Source organism: Orbicella franksi, chromosome 4, assembly GCF_964199315.1.
Source record: "Orbicella franksi chromosome 4, jaOrbFran1.1, whole genome shotgun sequence".
In the NCBI taxonomy this organism is placed as follows: domain Eukaryota; kingdom Metazoa; phylum Cnidaria; class Anthozoa; order Scleractinia; family Merulinidae; genus Orbicella; species Orbicella franksi.
Window position 1 is genome coordinate 19,890,332 of NC_138148.1, and position 26,995 is coordinate 19,917,326.

Genomic DNA, 26,995 nt, shown 5'->3' on the forward strand with positions numbered 1-26,995 from the left:
TAGCATCAAATGGAATTCTTAAAATGCCAAGATGTCCGTTGAAAAGGGCCAGAGAAGCGAAATAAACCCGACGTAGTAGCCACTACGGCAAAACATCCCGACTCACGTAGTCAGATTTCACGCTACGGCTGGATGCAACCGACGTACATGCGCTCTGTCTCATTTTGGGGAAAATTTACTTCCGGCAGCCGTGTCAGCGCCAGCCGGAACGATTTGCTTAAAGTCGCTGTTGTATATACTAATACAGTGTGATATAATGGTGTTATCAGCTCACCACGCTACTTGAGCAAACCCCACTAACTCCTGTCTTCGGTTTGTAAGCGTAAATTGTAAAGCTCTAAAAACTGAGCAAGCAGAGATACTTTTGTTTCCCGTTTTTCTTTGTATTGAGGGGTACCAGTATCAACTACGTGTCTTTCCTTTGGTATAATAAAAGAGCAAAGACGAACAATTTCGGAGGATTCAGCCTTTATTTGTTCTTATGCTTAAATTACAGTCTCGTTAATTTTGTATTTTAATTATTTTTAAAAGTTGCTAGCAATTCCTGACTGCAGAATTTCGCATTTACATAGTTACTTAAGCCTTTACTTAATTTTCATGTAATCATTTACTTGTTACTGAATCTAAGGCTGTCATCGTTAACACCATCAGCAGGGCCCAGCTGTTGTGTACTGAAATAGAAAAGAAAAACTTGTGATTTTTTTCAATCAGTTGTAAATTTTGCTTCCGTTTGTCATAGGGAAGTGAGGTTATGTCAGTAGCGGCTCTTTGATTACACGTTAATAATTTCTATGTCTTAATACAGCCTTATCTACTTTCAGCAACGCTGGTAAAACTACAGGTGCCAGAAGGACATATTACTTATTATATTTCAATGCCAGAAAGTGAAAAAATGCACCAGGAATATTTAGCTAATTGGTATAGTTCTGTACGTATCTGCAGCCATATCTACGATAACCATTCCCTTACGGTCAACATGAAAAGAACACTTTTAATGATATTAGGAACACTTTAATCAAGGGTCAGGGTTACAATAAAATTCATACGTACTTAATCATAGCAACAGCACATATTTGGAGGTTCTGTACACTCCTCTATATCATAACCATACAATGTAGTTCCTGCGGGGCAGTGGCTAAACACACAGAAACCGTTCATACTGTTACACCTCACTAAACAAAAAAGGAACGGATCGTTTAGGTGTTTACAAGGAAAACTCTTCAGTTCCCAAACTCAACTTCAGACGTATTGTACAGCTCAGTTAAAGAAACTACAAACAACAAACGCTGTTGTCATCAATACAAGGGAACACTCACATGAGCGTTTAGCGCCAACATGCAAGGGATTCTCCAGTCTGTTTCCAAGGCGTGCTCCATGCGCGGCAAGAGTCCCCAAAATGATAAGCAAAAGGCTCAAACGAAACTTAGCTTCCATAATGTTTCTGCGACAAAAACAAAAAGAGAGTTGGTGAGCTTAGAAAATCAAAACGTCACTGAGCTCTGTTAAGGATCGAGCGTAACTCGATCACGTGAAAACAAAGAGCACTTGAAAAGGCTGCAATATTCTATTGGTAAACTATATGTTTTTGGTTTTCTGGTTCACACAGATCTGAAAGTTGCAAATATAATGTACTGAATAGATGTAAATTCTACCCCCTTCTTTGTTACTAAACTGTCCCTCTAAGAAAGGGTTTGCGAGACACAAAAACTGCCGGAATTAATAGAGAAGCCAAGAGTAAAAGGAGTCTTTTGATGATTTGATTCTGGTTGAGTTCTCTGTTAAAATGTTTCATACGAACTTATTGTATTCTGCGAAACCGAAAGGAATAGTCCCAGAAAGAAACTACTAAAATTTCGTCCAGATTGCCAAGAGCTGGTAGCATGGAATTGAACACAATTGTAAAATATAACTTAAAATCTAGCAACAAGAATACTTACCGCGCTAGAATCTTCTCCTTCAGTTGAACGTCTTCGTTTAAAGTGCTCTCCGAGAAAGTCCAGAACTTCTCAACAGCTTAGCTCCCTGTGGAGAACTGAATTCTCTCTGTTGCTTGCCTTGACGTAAGTAGGCTTAATAATAAAATGATTGAATACGAAACTAACAGCTGTAAATTTGAAAAGTCATATTAGAGAAGCTCCAGTTGCAACTGCCAATACCTGCCGGGACTTGCAGAGACTGAAAACAGCGCATGGCCAGCTACATTTGTCTGGAGTAGGCTTCTTAATATTTACTTAACAAAAAATTTTCATCGAGGGGGAAAAACTGGAAATTCGTCCTTGTGATGAAAACTTAAAGAAACGTAGGACCATCCAGAAAGAGTGTCAAGACTAACAAGCAGTCTTGGATTCCTGATCTCCTTATTTCAAGACTAATGTTGTGTGTGAAAATTACGATCAAAGATTAGAGATGTAAACAAAAAATGACAAAAGGGGAGGAAGAGGGGTCGGTTAGGCAAGTTTATCATCTGTTACTAGGGAAACTTAATAGCTATTCAGCTCAGCTATGTTTTCTTTGAAAACTGAGCTGCAAATTGAAAGGACATGACCATTAAAAACAGCTTAAAACACTAACAAAAATGATATTTTCATATCATAGTGACATGTCAGGTCAACATGTTATTACTAGGCACAAATTGGTATCGAAATATTGCGAAATTAGCGTTCACTCAAACGTCTATGAGTCGTATGTCCTAACTTAAGATAAAAAGAAGGTAATTAGAAAAACCCACTTACAAAATGAAATTAAAAAAAAAAAAATTAAAATTGACACTAGGAATGCAAGAATGGTTAATGTAGTCTTAGTTTGACACTCTCCCGATTTTCCTTATACGTTTCTTAAAATCTCCATCATGAAGAAACATTTCCATTTGTTCTCGCTCATCGATTGTTTCTTATTAAGAAGCCTTCCTTACAGTTCAATACGTGCACGTTGGTCTTGGCAATTGTAACCCGAGTTTGAATAATACTTTCTGTCAACGATGATATGTCAGGTCAATAAATACAAAATTAGCCCGTCTCTTTGAACACATAAAGCCTCAGATCAATTTCATGTCTATTTAAATTTTTTAACAAGAAATTAAAAGCTAAAATGTTTTTTTGAAAGCATCCTAAAACTCTATGAAAAACTCTAATAACCGATGACGTTTCGGCGCTGCTTTACGCTATTGCCAAGTCAAGAAAATACAAGAAAGTCAAGAAAATACAATTTAAAACATGAATATGTAATTATAGTTCTTACAAATATTTTATTTTTCTTTTGTTTTGTTCTTTCTTTTTCAAAGTTATACCCATTACACCCACATTTCATTAACTTTTGCAAATAAAACTAATTTTAAAATTCCCTCGAAGACCACTGGTTGCTATTCCCAAAGTGGTTTTCAACCAACTTCTTATTTTCCAAGCCAATTTCTTTTAAAAACGTTTCCGATTTATTTTAAAGAACCAAGTCGTTTGTTAGTAGGAAAGTGGTTATGTCAGGTAACCTGAAGTGATACATGTACGTGATAAGTAATAGTTAAAAACGATAGCCTTTTAAAGATCTACGTATATATCCATGTTAGTTCTTTTATAATAGTACTGAATTTTCATTTAAGTAATTTTAAGGCTAATGTTGGTACTGGAGGCCAGGAAACTTACGATCCACGAACACGATTGTTAACAAAAGACGACAAAAGGCTATGAAGTAGGGCGAACAGGCAAGTTTGTCACCTGCTACTAAGGGAAGTATTGTTGTTCTTCAATTGAGCTCCAGGACGACGAAACGTGACCATGCAATTGAAACACCTTAAGAGCAAATGTCACGAAAAATCGAGTAAAATTCAAATTTAGCGGCAGAAGTCAAAAAAATCGATTTTTCTCTATTTCCGTCCACGTATAGTCCTTAAGTAGATATGAAATGTGATATAGTTTTTTCGCTTGAAACGCTTAAAATTCGAGAAAATCAAGAAAAACGAATTTCGCCCCGACTATGGCCAAACTTAATTTGCGTTAGCGTGTCAAAAAGAACCAAAACTTCCAGATACTTATTCTTGAAAGACAACGTATTCAGCTATCAAAATTAGGCTATAACTTGTCTTGAGCCCCCGTCAAGGAAAAATCCTCAAATGTTGAAAAATTGCTCTTGTTTACTCACCTGATATTCTCAGTTTATGAAAAAAGTTCGGATATTCTTTTTGACATGTGCCATAACTCCAAATTCCCTCAAACTTCGCCAACGTAATCCTTTTATGTTGTTCTAAAACATGTATCAAAATCAGCTTGGGTTCTTCTTCAAGTGGTTTTTTTGAGGAGCCGCTGAAAAAGCTACATTTTAATGAAAACATCAGCAGAACTAAACAATAGACTGCTGCACGTTGTTTGAGGACAGACAGATATGAGTTTTTAACGACCTTGCATTATTAGTCATTTGTACTGATCAGCAAATTGCTTGCTTTCACTTATACCATACTGGGAAAACAATTCAATCTCAACACCTAAGTATATGGAAAAGAAGTGAGTTACAAAAACATCAGTGACGATAAAAAATTGCGACAGAACATTTCTTAAAAGCATTCTAAGATTTAGAAAGCTAAAAAGCTGAATTAAAATCGACGACGTTTCGACGTTACCGTAACGTCATTAAGGCCTACTCTGGGACCTTAAGTCGCCGTAACTTAAGGCGATTTAAGGCGACTTAAGGTGACTTGGGGAGACTTTATTTCACTCGAGTGCTATAAATTTAAACTTAGCAACAGTCTCTCCATATATCTCTTGCAATAAACCAATATTGTACCAATACTGGTACATAATTATGTCACCACAGTCTCAAATATCCAGGGTTGGGTTGTTCAAAGCCTGATTAAACTAACCCAGCTTAGAGGAAATTTTGATTACTTTCATTTTTTGTAACTTTTCGGTCCAGTTTTCTGTTTATGTTGTTTGCCTTTCAGTTTTGAGTTTGATTCATTTTAAAACTGCACAACCATAAGCAGTGAAAGATATTTCTATTCAAAAAAAATATATTACCTGGGTTAGCGCTAACTGGCTTTCAAACAACCCGGGCCAGATTTCAAACCATTAAAAAAAATACTATTAAAGAAAGGATTACAACAACACTGAACAGTTACTACTATAAGAATAATAATAACAATAAACACCAGGAAGGTAGCATGAATATTAGTGAAGATATCACAATAAAAAAATCAAACAAAACTAATAAAAATATATTCACAGTGACAACAATTTTAAATTTGAGATATCTTGATTTAATTTGAAGTGTTTGTATATTTGCCATCAATTATTCAAACAACAGGGAAATTAAAATTAATTTATGCATTTATTTTACATTGCTTCCCGAATTATAAAAATGGTTATCTTGGTAGACTTATCTGCCATTTTTGGCATCTCCACTGTCAATTTCAGTCCTTTTCAGGGACCCAATCGATTTGGTGCTCTCCTGCCTCAGTCAGACAAAATATTCCAATACCATAATGAGTAGCGCATGCTAAGTTCCTTCGTAAGAACACGTCCTGTCAAATTTCACCAACTACTTGTCAGGTTCCAGAAAACTCTGATGACCCTGGCAGTTTATACAGTGAATCGATTCTTTTTAGAAGGTTTTGTTGATCAGACCACCAGGAAATACACCTTCCAAACTTTCACTAGTTTCCACCTGACACATTACAAATGCCCAGAACGACATTTTCACAACGAAATACGAGAAATTGATACATCGATACCAGACACACAGGTCTCCGCCATTTTGATTCTCCCAGTAACCCTTGCGCCGCTGACTGGTTTCCATGCTTCAAAGAGACGAGATATCTGTGCCACGAAAACTCGAGTTCTCTTGCTAAGTGTTCGGGTGATTTTAAATCACCCAATAATAAATTACTGTCTTCAAATATTTCGGAGAGTATTAGTTTGGCGTTTTGTTTTTTTTTCTTGTCTTTTGTAAACGCCTGTCGGAGTAATCATGCTCGCGTGAGCGCGAGTAGGTCGTGTGAGCTTGCGTACTTAGTCACGGGGCCAAACTAAGTCACATGTTCCAAACATTCGCCTGGCGGCCACGTTTACTGAGAGTTGATCACAGAGAATTTTCTGTACCTTAGCTTTCGATAGTAACAGTAGTGCAGTCCACGTTAAGTGTATAAGATGATGTGAATACCTGGCTTCATCATGTGTACGAAAAGGATAGATAAACATTATGCTGCAAGTTGGTTCGTCTAATTACGAAATTCAAACGTTTACAGTTGGTCGATTATGTGGAAGTAAAATGCAAACAATGATTTTTGCTGGAGAAATGGCCCACTTTTGTCACTCTTTTACACTGGGTAAGTAAAGTATTTAAAGTGTAGACTCAATTCGGTTCAATTAGCTTTGGATGACCATATTTTTACTGCTCAGTGTAAAAGTGACTAGAAAGAATTGAGCCTTAACCCAGAAATATCTTTCTGTTTTTTTTTCTTTTCATCTTGATGATCTGGAACACCTCTCACTGTTGTTGTTTATTAATTATACACTGTAGGTCTTCGGAAGATTTGATTCAGAAATATCGTACAAAAATTAATGAGCTTAAATGAAGTTATTGCAGTTTAGTCATTTGTTATATCCTTCCACATTTAATATATTTCCTGATGACAACACAGAGTGTCATCTTAATTATTAACTCTTTTACAATGAAATACAAGAACAAAAAATAAAACTTAATAGAAATAAAAAGCCATCTGTGAGAGAGTATACATCCGATTGTCATTCCTATTTAAGTATTGTCCACATGTAGAAATTATTCCTGCTAACATGGGGGCTAGAGAGGTGCAAGACTATAATAATATTAGGGTTTTTTTATGTTACCGCCGAAGAACAGTATTTTATTTTTGTTTTATTTTGATCGTGACGTTTCGTGTCAATGACATGAAGTAGCTTGCAAAACTTTGTAACCACCCGGACGGACTCACGTGGAACTGATTTTGTAAAACTTGGACGTGTCTTTGGTTATTAAAAAAGTGTTAAAATCAAATTTGTTGTCGTTATGCGAGTTCATTGGGGACTAAAGAAGTAGCGGCAACATTTTCTGGTCCTTCGAGCCGGATTAGAACGAGCGAATCGAAGAATTTGGAATTTGGTGTGGCGAAGATTTTGGAATTTGGTATGGAATCGACCGAAGCGACTGATGGCGGTCGCCATCTTGGCCATTTGGATTCAGCTCGTACTGTAAGTACTAACATTGTTACTTTAAAAAACAAACGGGCAGCCGTCAAAAGAAGGATCACGAACACGTTGAAGAAATTAGAGTCCACCATCGAACAGTATGGTCGAAAAGCGATTATACGTGGATATGTCAACAACTTGCAGGAATATCTTAACGAAGCGAAAGGCCTCAATGATGAACTCGTCTCAGTGATCCCAGAGAACGAGCACGAAGCCGCAATAGATTGGTATGAAGAACAACTCGATAGAGTCGAAGACGCTAAACTTCAGGCCAACGCACATCTTGACGAGCGGGCAGAGGAAAGTTCTAGCGGATTAAGCTCGGTGAAATCATGGAAAACTTCTTCGACAAGAAATGTCTCCCAAGCGGCCGAAATTCGCGCCAAAATTACTTCAGCAGAAATTAAAGCAAAACAACTTGCCTTGGAGGAACAGCGAAGAAGAGAGGAGTTCGAAAAACAACTGGAGGTTAAAAGGAAACTTGAACTTGTCCAAGATGAAGCTCAAAGGCTAAAATTCATGGCTGAAGAAAGAAGAAAGACTCAGGAAGCCAAGGACGAGGCTGCACGCCTCGCAGCAGAAGCAGCAGTGTTACAAAAGGTACAAAATGAAGTTAATGATCCGGAAGCTTTGTCTAATCGATTGCTTGATTTTGAGGATGATTCATTGAAATTTGTTCCATCATCTAATCTTGATGAACCGTTAACAATAATTCCTCCACTACTCCCTGGTTTGTTGCAAGGAACTGGAGCAAATCATGGAACTGCATTGCCACCTGACAACCCTACAAAAGTTGTTACACCTTCACCTTTGTTACAACAGCCAAAGTCAGCTGTTTCATTTATTGCACCTCAGGGCACGAAAAAACCTAATGAAACATTGCCTTTGTATCATTCGTGGATTGGAGATTTACAAAGTGGAGTACAGCATCCAGCTTTAACTAGTACGGACAACCGAAAAATAACCATTTGTGGTCATTCTACTCGTGACTCTCTTCCAAAGTTACGCCTAAGTAAGTTTGATGGTGACCCTTTACACTGGTCTGATTGGTCCTCAATGTTTAAATCAATTGTTCATGATGCTAATCTGTCCCTTAATGGCAAAATGCAACATCTTCAGAACTCTGTTATTGGTAAAGCTAAGTCTGCAATTGAAGGATATGGATACAGTGGAGATTCCTACTATGAAGCACTGAAAGAACTGGAATCCAGATTTGGCAAACCTTCCCTTGTTGTGAAAGTCACACTTGACAAACTGAAAAAAACAGCTCGATTACAAAATGACAAACCTCAAGAAGTGAGAAATCTGTCAGATGTTGTGTCAACTACTGTGTGGACATTTAAGAAGTTTGGATATGAAAGTGATCTGAAAGCAGAAGCTAATGTTTCCCTTGCCGTTGACAAACTGTCCCAGGAGCTCAAAATCAAATGGAAGGACAACACCAAAGCTACCAAACTGGAACGACCTAGTCTTGATGACTTCAGTGTGTGGTTAAAAGGTCAGGCAGATATTTATGATGATTGTTGTTACCCAAAAATGTCAAGTAAGTTTCCATTCCAACCTCATAAGAAACCTCGGTCTGGTGGATCAAATGGAATGACTGAAAAACAGAACACTTTCTCAAGTAACATTTCACCTCGCCCCAGGCCAACAAAGTCCTCTTGCATTATGGGTGATGGGCAGGAACACAAGTTATCTTCTTGTCCCAAGTTTAAGGCTCTAAGTGTGGAAGAACGCCTAAATGAAGTACAGAAACATAAGTTGTGCTTTTGTTGCCTCAGTCCTCGACATTGGCTTAGCAATTGTTCAAATCAAAAACAGTGTGGTGTAAATGGGTGTACGCGATCACACAATGCTCTGTTGCACAACTTGAGAAATGTTTCGGTGGAAAGCAGTGATGCAGTGTCTGCTATTAACCCAGTAGCACAAGCCGAAGTTGGTTCGTCTACTGAACATTCTAACACATCTCACAGAAGCAGTCACACCTCTGTTCTGTTACAAGTAGTACCAGTAACCCTCTATGGTCCAAAGGGATATTTCAACACATATGCTATGCTGGACACAGGAAGCACTTGCAGCTTGCTGTTAGTAGATGTTGCTGGAAGACTTGGTTTGGATGGTCCTTTGGAAAGTGTGGTCTTAAATGGAATTCAGAAAACATCTGAGCTTATGACAAAGCGTGTTAATGTACAAGTCAGCCGATTGAATGACTTTGGTACCCAATTTGATGTGAATGGAGTTCTTGTAGTTGATCACCTGAATGTGCCAGAGAAGAAAGTGAAACTTGATGACCTACAAGAAAGATGGCCACACCTATCAGACTTGGAGCTGACTGAAGTCGCTGGGACTCAAGTCACTTTGCTCCTTGGTAGTGATGTCCCGGAACTTATTGTTCCCCTGGAAACTCGACATGGTCCAAAGGGTTCCCCTGTTGGTGTTCGCACTAGGATTGGATGGACTGTTACTGGTCGCTTACCTGGCCATATTCAAGAATGTGAATCTGTTTGTAAAGCTCATGTGGCGACTCCGGATGAGGAACTCAATGACACCGTAAAAACTTGGTGGCGAACAGAGAACTTTGGTTGTCGTTATGACAATGATACCCAGCGCTCAGTTGAAGATGAAAGAGTCATGAAATTCTTGAATGAAAGTACACGTAAGGTGGATGGTCGTTATGAGGTTCCTTTGATTTGGCGTGATGACAAAGTCAAACTTCCTGACAATTTTGCTGCAGCTGCTCAACGTCTGAATTTTCTGGAGAAGAAGCTTAATCGTAATCCCGAGTTGGCAGAAAGATACAGGAAAACTATTGACATGGATATGGAAAAGGGATACATCAAAAAGCTTACTAAGGAGGAAGCAACTGCACCAGCCATGCGCAAATGGTACCTTCCTCACCACCCTGTTCTGAACCCCAAGAAACCTGAGAAGGTTCGTCGAGTATGTGATGCCACTGCAAAGTTTCAAGGCTCATCATTAAACAGCCAACTTCTTAGTGGCCCAGATTTGCTGAACAACCTTGTTGGAATTTTCATGAGGTTTCGAGAAGAAAAAGTTGCGCTTTCAGGAGACATTGAAGCGATGTTTAACCAAGTTGCTGTCCCAGAAGAAGATCAAGCTTCCCTTCGATTTCTGTGGCGTCAATCTCCTGAATCATTGACAGAAGTCTACCAGTATGTGCGTCACATATTTGGAGCCAAATGTGCGCCAACCTGTGCTAACTATGCTCTGTTGAGAAGTGCAGAAGATAATGAGAAGCAGTTTCCGAATGCTGCCTTTGCCGTAAAGCGAAACTTTTACATGGATGACCTTTTCAAGTCTGTTAAATCAAGTGATCAAGCTCTGGAACTGCAACAAGAACTTGTTGAAATGCTAAACAAAGCAGCTTTTCACTTGACCAAGTGGATCTCTAATGAGACAGAAGTGATCGAGCGAATACCAGAATCGGAAAGAGCGCCCTCTATCAAGGTTGTGGAGGAAAGCATCGTAATGCCTATGGAACGTGCTCTTGGTGTCGTTTGGGATACCAGCTCAGATTGTTTTGTCTATGAAGTGGTGAAGAGAGACATTGCGCACACGCGTCGGAAGATTCTGAGCTTGATAGCATCCCTCTTTGATCCGATTGGATTTCTAGCTCCATTTCTGGTCAGAGCAAAAATCTTCCTCCAGCATGTGTGGCAGTTAGGTATTGGATGGGATGATGCACTGCCACCAGAGTTTCTAAAGGAGTGGTCCAAATGGCAGGAAGAGCTGGATGGAATTGCACAGTTTCACATTCCCCGTTTCTATCGTCACATACCAGACAACCCGTCTGTTATTGACCTTCACATCTTTGGAGATGCCAGTGAACAAGCATTTTGCGCAGTGGCTTATTTCAGATTCTGCTATGTCAGTGGAGCAGTGCGATGTGCATTTGTTACAGCGAAGACTCGGGTAGCCCCGAAGAAACCCTTGAGCATCCCAAGGCTTGAACTGCAGGCTGCTGTTTTGGGTGCAAGATTGGCTGCTGTAGTGATTAAGGAACATGATTACATCATTGATTCCACCTATTATTGGACAGACAGCAGTACTGTGTTTCAGTGGATTCGTGGAGTGTCTAAGCGCCACCCCGCCTTTATTGCTAATAGAATTGGAGAGATCCTGGACAGCACCGAACCCAACCAATGGAACCACTGTCCTGGACAGATAAATCCTGCAGATGATGGCAGCAGGGGACTTCCAGTGAGCTCTATTACTTCTGGGAGTCGTTGGGTAAATGGCCCTGCCTTCTTACACTTACCTGAAGAGAGATGGCCAAAGGGAAATGCAAAGCTTGAAATTCCCAAGCCGTCCGATGATGACCCACAAGCCCAAGAAATGGCCATTACTTGGACTGGTGTGGTGAAAGGTTCAAAGAACGATTTCTTATCTCCAGCGAAATACTCATCTCTAACAAAGCTTCTCAGAGTAACTGCTTACCTGAAACGGTTTATATATAACTGTAAGCACCCCAAATCTGAACGTCACATTGGTTCCTGGTTGGTTGAAGAGATGGAGCAAGCTCGAAATTTTTGGAACTGCGTTGCCCAAGCAGAATCCTTCCCTCAAGAAGTTGCAGTTCTCAAGTCGAAACAGCATGTTTCAAGCAAGAGCAAATTGGTATCTCTCTCACCATTCCTTAATGGGCATGGAATCATTCGTGCAGGTGGTCGAATTGAGAGAGCCGATATTCCATTTTACAGTCGTCACCAGGTGGTACTAGCACCAGATCATGAGTTGACCCGTCTCATCATCATGAACTGTCACGAGAAATTGAAACATGAAGGAGTGGACCAAGTACGAAATGAGTTGAGACAACAGTATTGGATCTTACGCTGTCGTGCTACAGTGCGAAAGATCCTTCATCAGTGTTCTTACTGCAGAAGGCGAAAAGCGAAACCAGAAGCACCCTTGATGGCAAGTCTACCATATGATCGCTTAAGTGTTGCACCACCATTCTCGAAAGTTGGCGTGGATTTCTTTGGTCCTCTTAAAGTGAAGCATCTTAGAAAAGAGGAGAAGAGATATGGTTGTCTCTTTACTTGCTTGGTGACTAGAGCAGTTCATTTGGAGGTTGCATTTGACTTGTCAACCGATTCCTTCATCATGTGCCTTAGGCGGTTTATGGCTCGAAGAGGTAAACCAACTGTGATTTACTCCGACAATGGAACAAACTTTGTAGGAGCAGACCGTGAGTTACGTGAATGCATCGATGGCTGGAATCAGCATAAGATCGGCAGTGAGTTGAGCCAAGAGGGAATTCAGTGGGTATTTAACCCGCCTGCCGCACCTCATATGGGAGGTGTATGGGAGCGCCTCGTACGATCATGCAATAAAGCCCTTAATGTTGTTCTACAGAAACAAGTTCTTACTGATGAGGTGTTGCTTACCGCCTTTGCTGAAGTGGAATGGGTTGTGAACAGTCGTCCGCTTACTGAAGTCAGCTCGGATGTGGATGACCTTGAAGCTCTGACACCGAATCATTTCCTCATTGGAAGAGGATCTCTCAACTTACCGCCCGGTATCGTTGACGACAAGGAGTTGTCAAGTCGCAAACGTTGGCGACAAGCACAAGTGGTGGCAAATCATATTTGGAGTCGTTGGTTAAGAGAGTACCTACCTGGTTTGATTACTCGAAAGAAATGGACTCAACCCACTGTAAATGTCAAGGTCGCAGATTTGGTGTTAGTGGTTGATCGGGCAGTTTCAAGAGGTTTCTGGCCCCTTGGCAGGATCGTAAAAGTCTTTCCTGGACTTGACAGTATTGTAAGATCAGCAGACGTGAAAACGAAGTTTGGAGTAATGAGACGCCCTGTGACAAAACTTGCCGTCCTTGAAGAGTGTTCGACCAACTAAATCGGGCGAACACGGCGGGAGGATGTTACCGCCGAAGAACAGTATTTTATTTTTGTTTTATTTTGATCGTGACGTTTCGTGTCAATGACATGAAGTAGCTTGCAAAACTTTGTAACCACCCGGACGGACTCACGTGGAACTGATTTTGTAAAACTTGGACGTGTCTTTGGTTATTAAAAAAGTGTTAAAATCAAATTTGTTGTCGTTATGCGAGTTCATTGGGGACTAAAGAAATAGCGGCAACATTTTATGTATAAGGGAGCCATGGCCTTGAGACATAACAGTACTTGTCGGGTCCTCAGCTTCTTAAAGGACCCTAGTCAGCCTCTGCTATTTTCGATGCCATCAAAATTATTGATATTGCATGGTGAGGCAAAGTCTTGTTGCTTTACTGTAAGTTTCTGAAAGTATGTCCCTTTATCTTTAGTAGCTTCACAGTGATTTTCTTTGCTTTGACATGCTCCTAATAAAGCATAAAAGCCAACCTCTTGTATGTAAACAAAAACAAAGGTGTGGCTGACTAGGGCCCTTTAAGGGGGGGGTTTAGATGGCTCCTATGCATTGGGAACGAGTGTTGAAAAAAAATTAAAAGCGCAACTATCGGGGTTACCTCTGCTGCACCCCCCCCCCCTGTTCCGTATCCAGTACCCATTTATACATCTGGGTGAGGAGAGGCACTATGAGAGTATGACCACAATGCAAGGATCCACAATAGGGGTCCATTGCACCAACCATTGGGTCATCGTGCTTCCTCCTCCACAGGGTTAGAGTGGAGTTTACTCTAACATGACAGTTACAAGTCTAATAACCTTCTACAGGGGCAATTTGAGTGTGTTGAAACCTTTTTAACATTGCGTAACCGATAGCAACTTATGGCGACTTTAGGCGACTTAGGGCGACTTAAGGCGACTTAAGGCGACTTTAGGCCTCTTAAGGTCCCAGAGTAGGCCTTCATTATCAAGTCAAAAAATGTACAAAAACTAAGATATGTAAATACTAAGATGAGAGGTGTTTCACAGTTTTTCTTCGAGTGGTTTTTGAGGCGCCGCAGAAAAAGCTACATCATAATGAAAACATCAGCAAAAAGTAAACATTAGACTGCTGCTTTGTTGTTTTGAAGCCAAAAGAGAGAGAGTGTTGAGATATAAAAGCCGGTCGACTTCTTTCACCATTATATCTTTGTTTTGCAGCTCAGGATCCTTCTTTGATCATAAAATAATAAAAGAGGAGTTCATTCTTGGATTAAAAAGTACTCTCAGTCAAGGAATATATGACTCTTTCTACATTTAATTCGATACCGACATTGTGTAGATTCCATTATCACGGCGCCGCAATTGTAGACAATCAAATTGATCATAAATTGCTTTGTTGAACACATACTGTTAAAAGAAGGAAACATAACTATTATCTTTTAAAACTAGTTAAAACAAATTACAGGCTATGAATATTGTTGGTGTTATTCGCTTTAATGTACCCTTCATCTTTGGCACGCTGACTGTACTCTTAGTTGTTAAAATAGCAGCATCGGCAAAGACTGTTGGCAAAATTACCTCCCACGAAGAGTAATCGTCGAGTTATTTCCCAGATGTTAAGGAAAGATGCTGCTGAAAATCTTACTTAAAAATACGTGTACAATACATTTCGTGTAGTTACATCTCAGGTTACTGTGATAATAATCTTGATTGACATTTGACAAGCAAAACAACATTGTATCCAGCAGGGGAAAGTTTCGAAAACGCTAAAGCCTTTTCTGTCGTTTCGTTATGGAAGTGAACTGTTCTTTCAACGGTATTCTTGGGGATTCAGGTACCTACGAGCGGAGAGATCGAGCGAAGAACATAGAAGTTATTCCCTTGTTACACTGCAATCGATATGTAATACCTAATGTTTCAGTGGAGATTTGGGAACCCTTTTATTAGGCAATCCCTTAATGTTACACCTGAACTGCTACATAGGTTGCTGGCTATATTTACTGCTCTAAAGGGTTTTTTTTTTTGAAGAAAAAGTTTATGTGTACCTTGCAGTAAGGGTACAACCTTGAGTTACTAGTCAACTCTTTGAATGGTCATTTGTGTACATACCATCCACCTTACAGTTTATATTAATTTTTTTTATTTTTGTACTACTTACCACTACTAATGTCAATACTCTTTTCCCCACTTTCAGGTCACTCTATGGATCTCTTGAATCCTAACCAATCATTACCTTCCCAATCCTGAAACAGTAAAAGAAGAGAACGAAACAAGGTTAGAGAGCAGAAATACAAACTCAAGAAAAAGCAACAATAGGGCAAGAAAAAACCGAACAAAATTCCACTTAATTTCAAGCCCAAATGTACCAGAGCCTGGAAATGGAAGACTTTTAAATCATCATTTCTTCCAACCAAACAAAAAAGATTACTTTTTAAAGTTAACAATTTAACTGCCTTAAAGGAACAGAATTCAGCTTTAATTTATAAACTCCAATGTGATATCTATACCTAGTATTACAAAGACTGTAACTCTGTCATCTCCACCTCTACGAAATCATCATCATCATCATCATGATCAATTTATTTATCATCCAACATTCAAAACGAAATAAACTTCTTAAAGATCACAATACATCACTCAAAAAAGAATCATGGACATCAAACTTTCTCAACGTGCTTTTCACTCAAACAGAATTTCTTTCCTCAAAAACTACCACAAAGGACACAGACTACAGATACAACTCAACAAGGCTAACGCAATCTACAGAAAATTCATCAACCTCTTCAACTCAAGATTAAATCTCTTCTTTACTAATGTAGCTAACCTCATAGATCTCGATCTTCAACTTCAACGTACTGAACTAATTAAGAAAGAAAAGGAAAAACTATCATCAACAAACAGAATTCACAATTTCACCACAACGTCTTTACCACCAGAAACCATCTCATTAGTTAACAAGAGCACCAATTTTATTCCTACTACCTCCACTTCAAGTACCTCTTCACTAGCCGGCACTGTATTCTCCGAAGTCAACACCACTCTCACGAAATTATTCACTTTGGGTCTTTTTTTTTGGCAATATACAGACAAAATTACAATTACAACTATTTTAATAACATGGTGCCACCACATCAAGTGGTGAGATTCCACTGCCACTGGAAACTCATGCATGTACAATCCTGGCCAAAACACCTTGTACTTTTGCCAACATATGGTCTTTCTGTTCACCCACCTCCCCTCCCCCTCCCCCTCCACCCCCAACACAATGCTGAGTTGATCCATCCAAATTGACCCACTATTCTAACATTGTTTTGTGGCGGACGGGGTCTCGGAAAATTGAAAATGATCTCCCACTTGATGTCACTTCAAAATCATGTGACACAGTTTGTATTTTGTCAAGTGTCCATAGGAATTATGGCCCGGGGTGTATGTGGCATGCAACATTCCTGATGTCCATGCCTCTGGGAGCTGTATTATGACAAGTTTCTTCTCAAATCTCCATGTAAGTATGCTTGTCTTTAAGAAAATAATCGTGTGCAGAAAAAGTTGTCCTGCAGAGTTAGGCTTCTCCCCTTGTCTAGGGTGACTTTCTTTTGTAAATGGACATGTCGAGAAAATTTTGTTGTGCATGAGGCTTCTCTTATGCAGGCTTGTGTGTCTTATAGGAAATAGTCTTGTGGAGAAAAGGAGACTTGAAGAAGAAGCCGGGCATCCCAACGGAGAAACTAAAACACTCAAGAGAAGAGAACAAGCCTGAAGAACCCGAGGAATAAAAGGGCGCTATTCAATGAATAGATATGATAAATAGAATTTACATATCTCATTAGATGTTTTGGTGTGTAGTATCACTGTATATTTTTACGAGTTGTGCCGTATTTTGACATGCCCGTAGGGCTAGTCAAAATGCAAACTGCGGGGTAAAAATATAAAGCGACACTACACATTAAAACATCTAATAAGAGATTTATTATCCAACTGCTGTAGTCATTAAATTTATCAGTGAAAGAGGGAGAGTGTGAGAGCTTTGCGTGCGCGCGCCGACCTGTACGGGAAACAGGTTTTCTACTGTACAAATAACTGTACAATATCGCTGTACATTTGTACGGTTATTTGGACGCTATTCGCTGCAGTTGGATAATAAACAGACCGTAACAAACTGTGCGGGCTAATAGTGCTCTGAATGAACACGTCACGTCGTACATGAAGAAGGGTGCTCACTCTCTCGGGCACTTACTGAGCGGTTATCTCTGCAGGACTTTATGATCAAATACTTTTATATCTGCTTTGTAACTTGAGAAAGAAAAATTTACAGAATAAGACACTCAGTTTTACTTTCTTTAAGGTGTAGAAAACAATAAAAGTCAGAGAGGATATACATTTTTATTAGTCATCCCCATTGATAACTATCCGTGATTTGTGCCGGTGTCGTCAGTTTTTGCATTTGTTTTGAGTATGATGTTATGCTTTACAAGAAAACTTCTTAACAGATTGTTTACCTTTACCCCAAAAATTTAGAACCAAACCGTATTTCTTGTTCCAATTGGAACTGAACGGAGCTGTTCAGTCCTTTCATTTTGTTGGTCTCAGGCCTTGTGCCATGGTTTATTTTGTGTGTGGCCGTTGAGAATGGCTCCAGCTTGTGAGGTCTTTCCTGTGTGCGCGTGGGTGTGTGTGTTGGAGACGGGGGGGGGGGGGGGGAGGCGCAGAGATTAGTAATACTCCTGATCTCGCTTCATGCTACTGAAACCGGACATAAGGGTCTGCCTGATGGGCCACTTGGTTTGAGCGCAGACTTTTTTTTATCATAACAATTCACCAAAAGCTTAACAAAGGCAAGGTCGAGTCGCTTGCCTTAGTGCAAACAAAACCTTTATTTGTATTCAATACTCGACTGATATAAGCTAATATAAATGAGCTTATGCCAGTACACGTGTGTTAGCACTGCGTTACAACAGAGATTATTACGATATCGTTACCATGGGAAGGATACAAGCTACAGTGCCTCCTGTATAACATTAAAAGATATCATACTGTGGTTGAATCTTTGCACGGGTACGTACATTTCATTAACCGAGCGCAAAGACCTTTCTGCGAGATTATTGGCCCGACCATGCATCATCCCGAATTTCACGAAAATTATTATCTTGCTTTGTTAGGAGTATATCATTCTGCCGAGAAACAGTGTATTCTTTAAGAAATTTCTCTTCAAATGTTGACAAAACTTCTCTTTCAATGTTGATCGTACTACACCCCAAAAAAGTGACCTTTCATAAGGAAATGAGTTGAATTATTGCATTAAAGTTGAATTAAAAGACGAGCTTTCGAGTTCTACACAAAAGTAGCCAATGTAAATACAAAAAACAAAACAGGTGAGACTCCCACTTTACTGGAAGAGGACGTCGCCCTGGTGCATCCACCACCGGGACAATCTAGCTTGCAGTCTTCGGCATCGCACTTAAAGTGGCATCCCCCACCGATGCAGATTAGGTGGCATTCTTTTACGCCAGCTGGACAAGTCATGGTGCATCCACCCCCAGTACAACCGAGCATACACTTTTCAGAATCACAGGTACTGTCGCAGCTTCCACCAGTGCAAATTTGATCGCAATTATTGACGTTTTGTGGGCAGTTCATGTCGCATCCTCCCCCAGTGCAGCCAAGCGTGCATTTTGCAGCATCACAGGAGGCAACGCATCCACCAGAGCATGTTAAGTCATTTGGCAAGTTAGTGTTCATGCAACCTCCAGCACAATCTTGTTTACAGTTGTCGGCATCGCACTTGAAGTCGCATCCCCCACCTGTGCAGATTAAATGGCAGTCTTTTACGCCAGCTGGACAGGTCATATTGCATCCACCCCCGGTACACCCAAGCTTGCAGTTTTCAGCGTCACATTTACTGTCGCAGTCTCCACCAGTACAAATTTGATCGCAATAATTGATGCTCTGTGGGCAGGTCATGTCGCATCCTCCCCCAGTACAAGCAAGCGTGCAATTTCCAGCATCACAGACGCTATGGCATCTACCACCACACTCTACGCCGTCTGGCAAGTTAGTGTTCATGCAACCTCCAGCACAATCTTGTTTACAGTTGTCGGCATCGCACTTGAAGTCGCATCCCCCACCTGTGCAGATTAAATGGCAGTCTTTTACGCCAGCTGGACAGGTCATATTGCATCCACCCCCGGTACACACAAGCTTGCAGTTTTCAGCTTCACATTTACTGTCGCAGTCTCCACCCGTGCAGATTTGATCGCAATATTTTACACTCTGAGAACAAGTCATGTTACATGCACCCCCGATACAGTAACTTGTGCAATTTCCAGCTGCATTACACTCGCTAGGAGGCCAGCAGCCAGTGCAAATTGCGTTGCTGGCGGAGGAGATCGTGATCCCGTTAAGCATAAGTGGCAACAGAGTGATGAGCAGTGGTAACGCCATTCCTTTCAGAGCAACCGGCAAATCTATCGGAGAATAAAAGCGGTTTGAAATACTTAGTGTGCGCATCCACAACTTACCGTTTATATTGAAAATCTGAGACTCAAACTTTGTTAGTGTCGAGTTTAATGTTAGAAAACCTTCACTCTAACGATCTACTTGACCACACTAGTGGGAAAGCACGAATCCCTTGCCCCCATCAATCCCAATGGAGAAACGAACAAAACTCTTAGTCTAGATGGTGGACAAAAAGGAGTTTTCGTTTCTAACTTCTTCGAATTCCCTAAGGAAATATATCAGACAAGAAACCGACATGTACCCGCAAGTAGAGTTTGGTTTTATTCCTACTCCATCCTCCACGTGGCACAAGGGAAGGGGGATGGGTGCGCCTCTCTAGGGGATATCAAAATTGTTTTGTGTTTAATTGCTGGTTTGCACTGACATGCCATCAACAATAAAAAAAAAAAATTGGGATCATTCAATAAAGACGATTGATTCATGAACAACATCGCCAAGATTTTTGTCCGTGCAGTTTCTCATACTTTGTTATTCAGCTGAGAAATCTTTCTTCCAAGTTGGTATCCCTCGGAATGAGAGCCAATATGGCGGCCGTAAAGTAACAGGGACAATCTGTCTCTGAGGTTTGCTAATAAAACGGAAAGTTTACTTTAGAGCTCTAACACTTACTACTTCGTCTAATACAAGGACTGTTTTACAAATTAAAAACAGCAAACAGTTTGTTCTCCCCTGAGACAATCCCAGAATTTTCGAGTTAAGCATTAAAAAATGCTGTAACTACACGAACTTGCCTTTACATCTGTAGCTACGAAGAAAACGAGTTTTACTGTGTCGTTTTGGTAGGACAGCAAGGTTTTGACTGCCGCTTGTATCGCGGGAGCAGCAACAGTATGCGAGGTCGGCAAGGGATTAATGAACAATTGAAAAGTTCTGTATCACAGAGTTAACCTGCTTCTCCAAATTCTGAAAATTTATTTTTCAATTCTGGAGGAGGAGGTTGCCCCCTTCGTCTTTGTACGCCTAAGGTGTGAAGAGGGTTCCATTGCAACATTTGCGCATTCTTACTGCGTTGTAAATTCGGGTTTTCTGTCATCCGTGTATGCAAACGAATCGCATACCTTCGTGTCTCGTTCGTTGTGTCAAGGAACAGTATATATTGTACCTTGTCTTTGATTGCTTTTGTACTACATTATCTTTGACCGGTACCCACAGAAGGAATCGAAATTTCTCGACCCGTATAAGAAGATAGCACGCGACAATCGTAAGATTTTCTTCGCGTGAAGTCAAGGTAATAAATGGTCGTTTTTCTACTAAACGAGAACGGCGACCCAAACATTTTGATGCACAGATTTCAGTATATCACGATTTCAAGTAAAACGGAAAATCTACTTCAAGACATTTATGTTTGTATAGTATCAAATATGTGAAATTGCAACATTGCTTACTCACTTCCTCTTATAAAGCGTTTGAAGCACATAAAGCCAGTGTTGAACTGTGTGCAATCACTGCTTCCAAGGCAAACTGTTACTCAGTAAGCAGAGACTTATATTTCATTTCCATATTATACTACTGCACTAAACCCCCCCCCCCCCCTCCATATTCCTCGGGCCAACACAATGCGTGCAGCTTGTCATTTTTCAACGACTTAGTACTGTGATCTGTTCGCATGGACAGCCAATAACATTACACTATTGCGCTGCACCCCTACCCCCCACCCTCTCACTTCCTCAGGCCAACAAAAACGAGTGCAGCTTGTCATTTTTCAATGGCTTAGCTCTGTCATCTGTTCGCATAAACAGCCAATACCATTACACTATTGCACTGCACTCCCACCCCTCCCCCACCCAATTCCTCCGGCCAACAAAATGCGTGCAGCTTGTCATTTTTCAAAGGCTTAGCGCTGTCATCTGTTCGCATAGTAACACCAGCGAATTAAACACACTTCCGTTGTCCTTCCTGTAGCTATTTAACAAGTTGTTTAAACATGCAAAACTCATGCACTTCTGAATTTCGCTGGAAAATGAAAACAAATAAGAGTATGAATGATTAGACCTGGAAATAAGCGCACAAAAAAGTTTAAACACTTCTTCATATAAAATTGATTCTTACCGACGAGCTCACATAGCTTAAGAAACATTGCCAGGTTGTTTGACATTGTTCACACGATAAGGTTCCAAGAAACAGAAAAGAAGTAATCTCGCTCTCAGATCTCTTGTGGGTGAAGATCTGGCCAAGTAAAAAAAAATTCTTTTTCTTGATTGGCTTCTCAATTTGACTCCTGTCCACTCCCTTCTTTGGACTCTTACGCGGTTTTTCGCGGCAAACTTGAATGTGTCAGATGTTAAAAATATGGCGCAGTCAGGGGAATTTACAACATTTGACAAAAGAAGCAGAGCAAACTTAAGCGGATTCCTCCAATTGGAAGAATCTATTCCATGTTACTGAATCAGTACAACAGGGAACTGAATCTTGTTCAACGTATCAATACAGTGCTACTAGCTAGTGGTCAGGCCAAAACAAAGGTGAAATGAGTAAATTGAATTATAATAGCTTTACGATTTAAATAAATAATAAAAACAAAAATATGGCTATAATATAGAGCCATGATTTCAAGAATTTCTGGGAAGCCACCAAAAATCTTGATCACATAACAGAACTGTCTTTTGTACTTTTTGGTGGCATTTCTTGTTCTTTCCTACCTTATTCAGGAAGACAAGACATTGTTGTTAATCATTATATTCTTTCTTAGTTAACATGGGGACTCCCACACAAAAGAAGTTTACACATTTTTTTGTTGTGGGGACTGATTGAAATGCAGCGGTTACAATACTCAGTACCTAAATCTCTACCAAATGAAATCTCGCAAAAATACCAAAATAGTATACATATGTGAAAAGTTGGAAAGTTTTGTTTTCTAACTTGTCCCCAGAGATACATTTAGCCATCTTCACTTTTGTATGGCGTCTCCTCCTGCTGGAAGGGTTTGCAACTAGTAAAATCACTCTCGCATGAATGGTAACTATGATATTTTTTTTGCTGATCATGAATACTTGCATAGGCTTCTAATAATAATTTTATTATTCAATTTCAATGTGATTTTTTCTTCTTCTCGACTGAAATTGTGGACTACAGGAGCTGTTACTGGGTCCATTAATTAATTTTGCTATGATTAAATTATACCAAGAATTATAAGTAAGCTAAGAGTAAGTTATATTATGTACGTGTATTTTGTCTGCACTACACAACCAAATATACTCAAAGGTTATGAGGCATAGGTACATTTGTCAGAAGAGCCCAGCATATCCAAGATATGTTTTGATTGACATATCAATTAAGATAATTAACAGCAAAATGGATCAACAATACATCAATATCCTACATGCACCAAACCGGACATAGGGTTATAAGGCAACTATTTAAACAACAGATTGAAATAATTTATAAATTAGAGAACACTACTTGTACAACAGTAGGGAACAAATTACCCTTATTGGACGTTGCGCATGGCAAGGCTGTTTGTAGAATGTCACAAATTTCTAATCCTGCAACTTTGCTTAAGATCCAGTTCTCCATTTCGTGTTGGCAAAATATCAATTTATGCCATGTCCAATGCAGATTATCACAAATTGATTTAAGAGTGCCTGCCTGTAAAAATCAGACAAATTCTTAATTTCGCGGCAAGGGTGGAAAATTCGATTCTGCTCATATTCTTGTGGTAGATAGGCTAGGGCATGACAAAAACTACTGGATAGGTTTTTTGGCAAAATATCCTTTTATTTCAAAGGGCAGAATTGTCTGTGACATGGAACGCGAACACAAACTTGCCTTTTATTTTATAATTTTATATAGGTCCGCACTCATGGCATTGGAAAGTATTCGCAACTCTCTTTGTCCGCCATCTTGAATCTCTTGGTTTGTTTTGAAACACAACACTCCAACCAAAACACGCATTCTCATTGGTTGAAACGTGAGTTTCGTGACACCACAGATGTCCTAATTTATCGGGATATTCCGGACTGGTGAATATAATTGATTTTCACCATGTGCAAAACCTTCAAATGGATTAAGCTTCTGGTGGTTGAATCGCAGAAGGATGATCTACAGATTCCTGTAAAAATTTCTTTGGGCAAATGATTGTGAGCGACGTGAGAGCTTTTCAAAGTACGTCAAAAATGCAAATATTTGACCATCCGTCGTCAAATTTCAATTTACGGGTTAGACGTGTATTTTAGTATGCGCCACATGACTTGACCTATAATAAGTTGAAATAGACACAGAGCTGATAATTTCGAAATGTTCTAACCTCATTTGCTGTAAAAGGCAGGTCCAAAGCCGATTTGACATGTTTCTCTCACCATTCGTCGCACATAAAGCAGAAGTTTGCTTTTGTTTACATAACGTCCGATGTACATGGCCAACTGTCAACTTATTTAATGGTCGAATACCATGAATCTGTGACCATCTTTCTGCGCATATGAACATCACTACATCTAAGTCAAAAACGGCTGATTCATTTGTAGATAGTTGCTTGCTTTGCACTGCGCCAAAATAATACGTTTGATCGATTGCAGACCATTGCTGATAAGCGTGTCGGCGCAGCACAATCTTACAGCCGTTATTTGTTCGTCACGCAATGCTGTCACGGCATATGCTACACATTTTGATCCATTTTGTATAGAGCACTCTCAGGATAAATGAAACAATTTAATCATTGTTCATCTGTTTGTTCATATATATAATAATATGTGTATATTTATATAATCGTATTCTATAGTGTACGTGGCCTCGGTCCAAATCACGTTTGTTGTACGTTTTGATGTTTCAGACAACAGCTGATAAAGCTAGTGCCTGTACTCACTAGAATTTTAAAAAAATCGCCATGAAACAAATTATAGATCAATGAAGCAAGAACTAGCTGAAATAAAAAATAGGAAATCACGTGTCTAATTCATGAGAAAAACAGACCAAATTTAATTAATAATTACGAGAGTAAATAGCCCTGGCCATGCATGCCATCTTATTTGGCGTATTTTGTTTGCCTAGTTGCCAGGCATCGGTATGTTTGTAACAGACAATAGAGGACTGTTGTCAATACAGTCCAAAATTATTGTCAGTAAAACATTGTAAATAAAACACCTATTGACCGGTTACCTCCACGGCCACCATTTGGTCGTTCCGATAAGGGTTTCATTATTGTCTTTACCCCTATTCAGCAGCCACCCAAAATTTAGACACTTTGTTTTGGAAAGGGCGATGGCAGATAAGAGTCTGAAATTGAAGGTGCATGACGAGTGATGATTCAAATACGCGTGTATCATGATTGTCTTGAGTTGACTTCACGTTCACCAAGAAATTTATAACCCGATAGTGAAAAATTAAATATTCAAGGTACACCTCTATTTAAGCGGCTAGCCCCATAGTGAGCGGTCACCACCCATTTCCCCGGGGGTAGCCCACTGTATTACGTGTAAACCAAAAATAATTGCACAGCGCGAAAAGACCTAGGTAAGAGTTAAGCGTTACAGTGTTACGCAGGGCATGTAGGTAGCGGTGCTCGAGTAAAAGATAACAACAGGGGCAATGGTAAACTATTCATTCTTCTCATTTCTTAATTTAATCTCTTCCTACTCAACACGATTGTGTGTTCCCAGTGGTTCCCAGCCTTACGGTGCCTTATGTATTAGGATAGAAATTGTCCTACCCCTACCCCCTAAAATGGGATGACAGTATTGCGTGACGAACAAGGAACCGCTGCAAGCAAGGATTCAAGCCATCAAACCATGATGATCAAACGTAATATTTTGGTGTAGTGCAAAGCAAGCAAGTATGTACAAATGACTTAGCCGTTTTTGACTTAGATGCAGTGGTGATCATGTGTCGAAAGAGGGTCACAGATTCATGGTATTCGACCATTAAATAAGTTGACAGTTGGCCATGTACATCGGACGTTATGTAAACAAAAGCAAACTTCTGCTTTATGTGCGACGAATGGTGAGAGAAACATGTCAAATCGGCTTTGGACCTGCCTTTTACAGCAAATGAGGTTAGAACATTTCGAAATTATCAGCTCTGTGTCTATTTCAACTTATTATAGGTCAAGTCATGTGGCGCATACTAAAATACACGTCTAACCCGTAAATTGAAATTTGACGACGGATGGTCAAATATTTGCATTTTTGACGTACTTTGAAAAGCTCTCACGTCGCTCACAATCATTTGCCCAAAGAAATTTTTACAGGAATCTGTAGATCATCCTTCTGCGATTCAACCACCAGAAGCTTAATCCATTTGAAGGTTTCGCACATGGTGAAAATCAATTATATTCACGAAGTACTTTTAAGTGAATGAAATACATGTCTTCGAAATTTAATTATTTTGCACCCAGAAAGACAACGCAACATTCCCTAAAACCAACCCAGTACACATTTAAACATTGCACAAAAATATTTGAGTGTTTTAAAGACGGAAGAATGTTGTGATTTTGCATGCGAGGCTCTCAAACTTGTTTAAGAAAATGGTGCGTCAAACGACGATTTTAACGGAAGTTGGTAATTTGCATATTTCTTTGAAATAAAAGGATATTTTGCCAAAAAAACTAACCAGTAGTTTTTGTCATGCCCTAGCCTATCTACCATGAAAATATGAGCGAAATCGAATTTGCGACCCTTGCCGAGTTATTTTCCATTTTTATGGACAGGGACTCTTAAAAGCACGATAAATATCATTTTAAAGCCAAAAAGCAATTATTTGAATAAACCATGAGTAAATTATCTCAAAGAAAAACTGATTAATTTAACAGGCACCTTAAATAATTAGTTAATATAAGTGTTTCTTAATAATGTAATACAGTGTATCTGTCACAATGTTGCAGCTATGATATTACAACACACAGGATGGGTAGCAGAACTCAACTTCCACGTCAGTTTATTCAATGAACTTGGTGCAGAAATTATAATCCCATCAAGTTGTCTGTAAATACAGAGAAACCAAACAAATCATTACAATCTTAAGTAATAAATTATTAACCTCTTTTGCATGTATGTACAGTGTATGTTCCATTAACATTGGGGATCTCTCAGAAGCTGCATCCATGATAAATTAATTTGTTCCCGCATGCGTTTGTTTATAGAACTTTTCACACATTAATAGTGATCTCTGTGTTATACAACAATTAGTACACAAGAAAAATACACTCAGTAAGAATTTGTTTACAATAAAAATCAATGCCTATAAGCAATAATAAGGACCTTAAATTTATATTTCCTAAGAAATATCTCACCAGGCCATGGTTGCTTTGAAAATCTTTGATGTTTTAATACAGGCTGCCCATGTGTAAACTGTTCATATATTGAGTGACAGGAACAGGCATGTAATCGTACTGTAGCTGCTACTTGAACACCACTGTTATTTATATAAAAACATATCAATTATAATTTATTATAATCTTTGCACACCAACAGATGACATTTCTTTCTTTGATACACAGTGTACTTCATTGTTAGTTGTTTA

General features: G+C 39.5%; 2 protein-coding genes and 1 long non-coding RNA gene across 3 annotated transcripts; 1 reads left to right on the forward strand and 2 right to left on the reverse strand.

The window, feature by feature from the left end:
- Positions 1 to 620: 620 nt before the first annotated feature.
- On the reverse strand, positions 621 to 2,276 carry LOC145483678 (uncharacterized). The gene is made up of 4 exons (XR_014048946.1): positions 1,938 to 2,276; positions 1,317 to 1,441; positions 1,051 to 1,172; positions 621 to 671 (listed from the first exon to the last, which is right to left on the reverse strand). It is a non-coding gene; the product is annotated as an uncharacterized LOC145483678 (long non-coding RNA).
- A 4,851-nt stretch (positions 2,277 to 7,127) lies between these two features.
- On the forward strand, positions 7,128 to 13,279 carry LOC145485603 (uncharacterized). The gene has a single exon (XM_081464243.1). It carries the CDS (start codon positions 7,128 to 7,130, stop codon positions 13,059 to 13,061), a length of 5,934 nt encoding a protein of 1,977 aa, XP_081320369.1. The 3' UTR covers positions 13,062 to 13,279.
- Positions 13,280 to 17,725: 4,446 nt separating this feature from the next.
- LOC145483677 (uncharacterized) lies at positions 17,726 to 20,760 on the reverse strand. The gene is made up of 2 exons (XM_081462217.1): positions 19,156 to 20,760; positions 17,726 to 18,831 (listed from the first exon to the last, which is right to left on the reverse strand). The coding sequence occupies exons 1-2, from the start codon at positions 19,535 to 19,537 to the stop codon at positions 18,362 to 18,364; spliced, it is 852 nt and encodes a 283-aa protein (XP_081318343.1). The 5' UTR covers positions 19,538 to 20,760; the 3' UTR covers positions 17,726 to 18,361.
- Between the last annotated feature and the right edge of the window lie 6,235 nt (positions 20,761 to 26,995).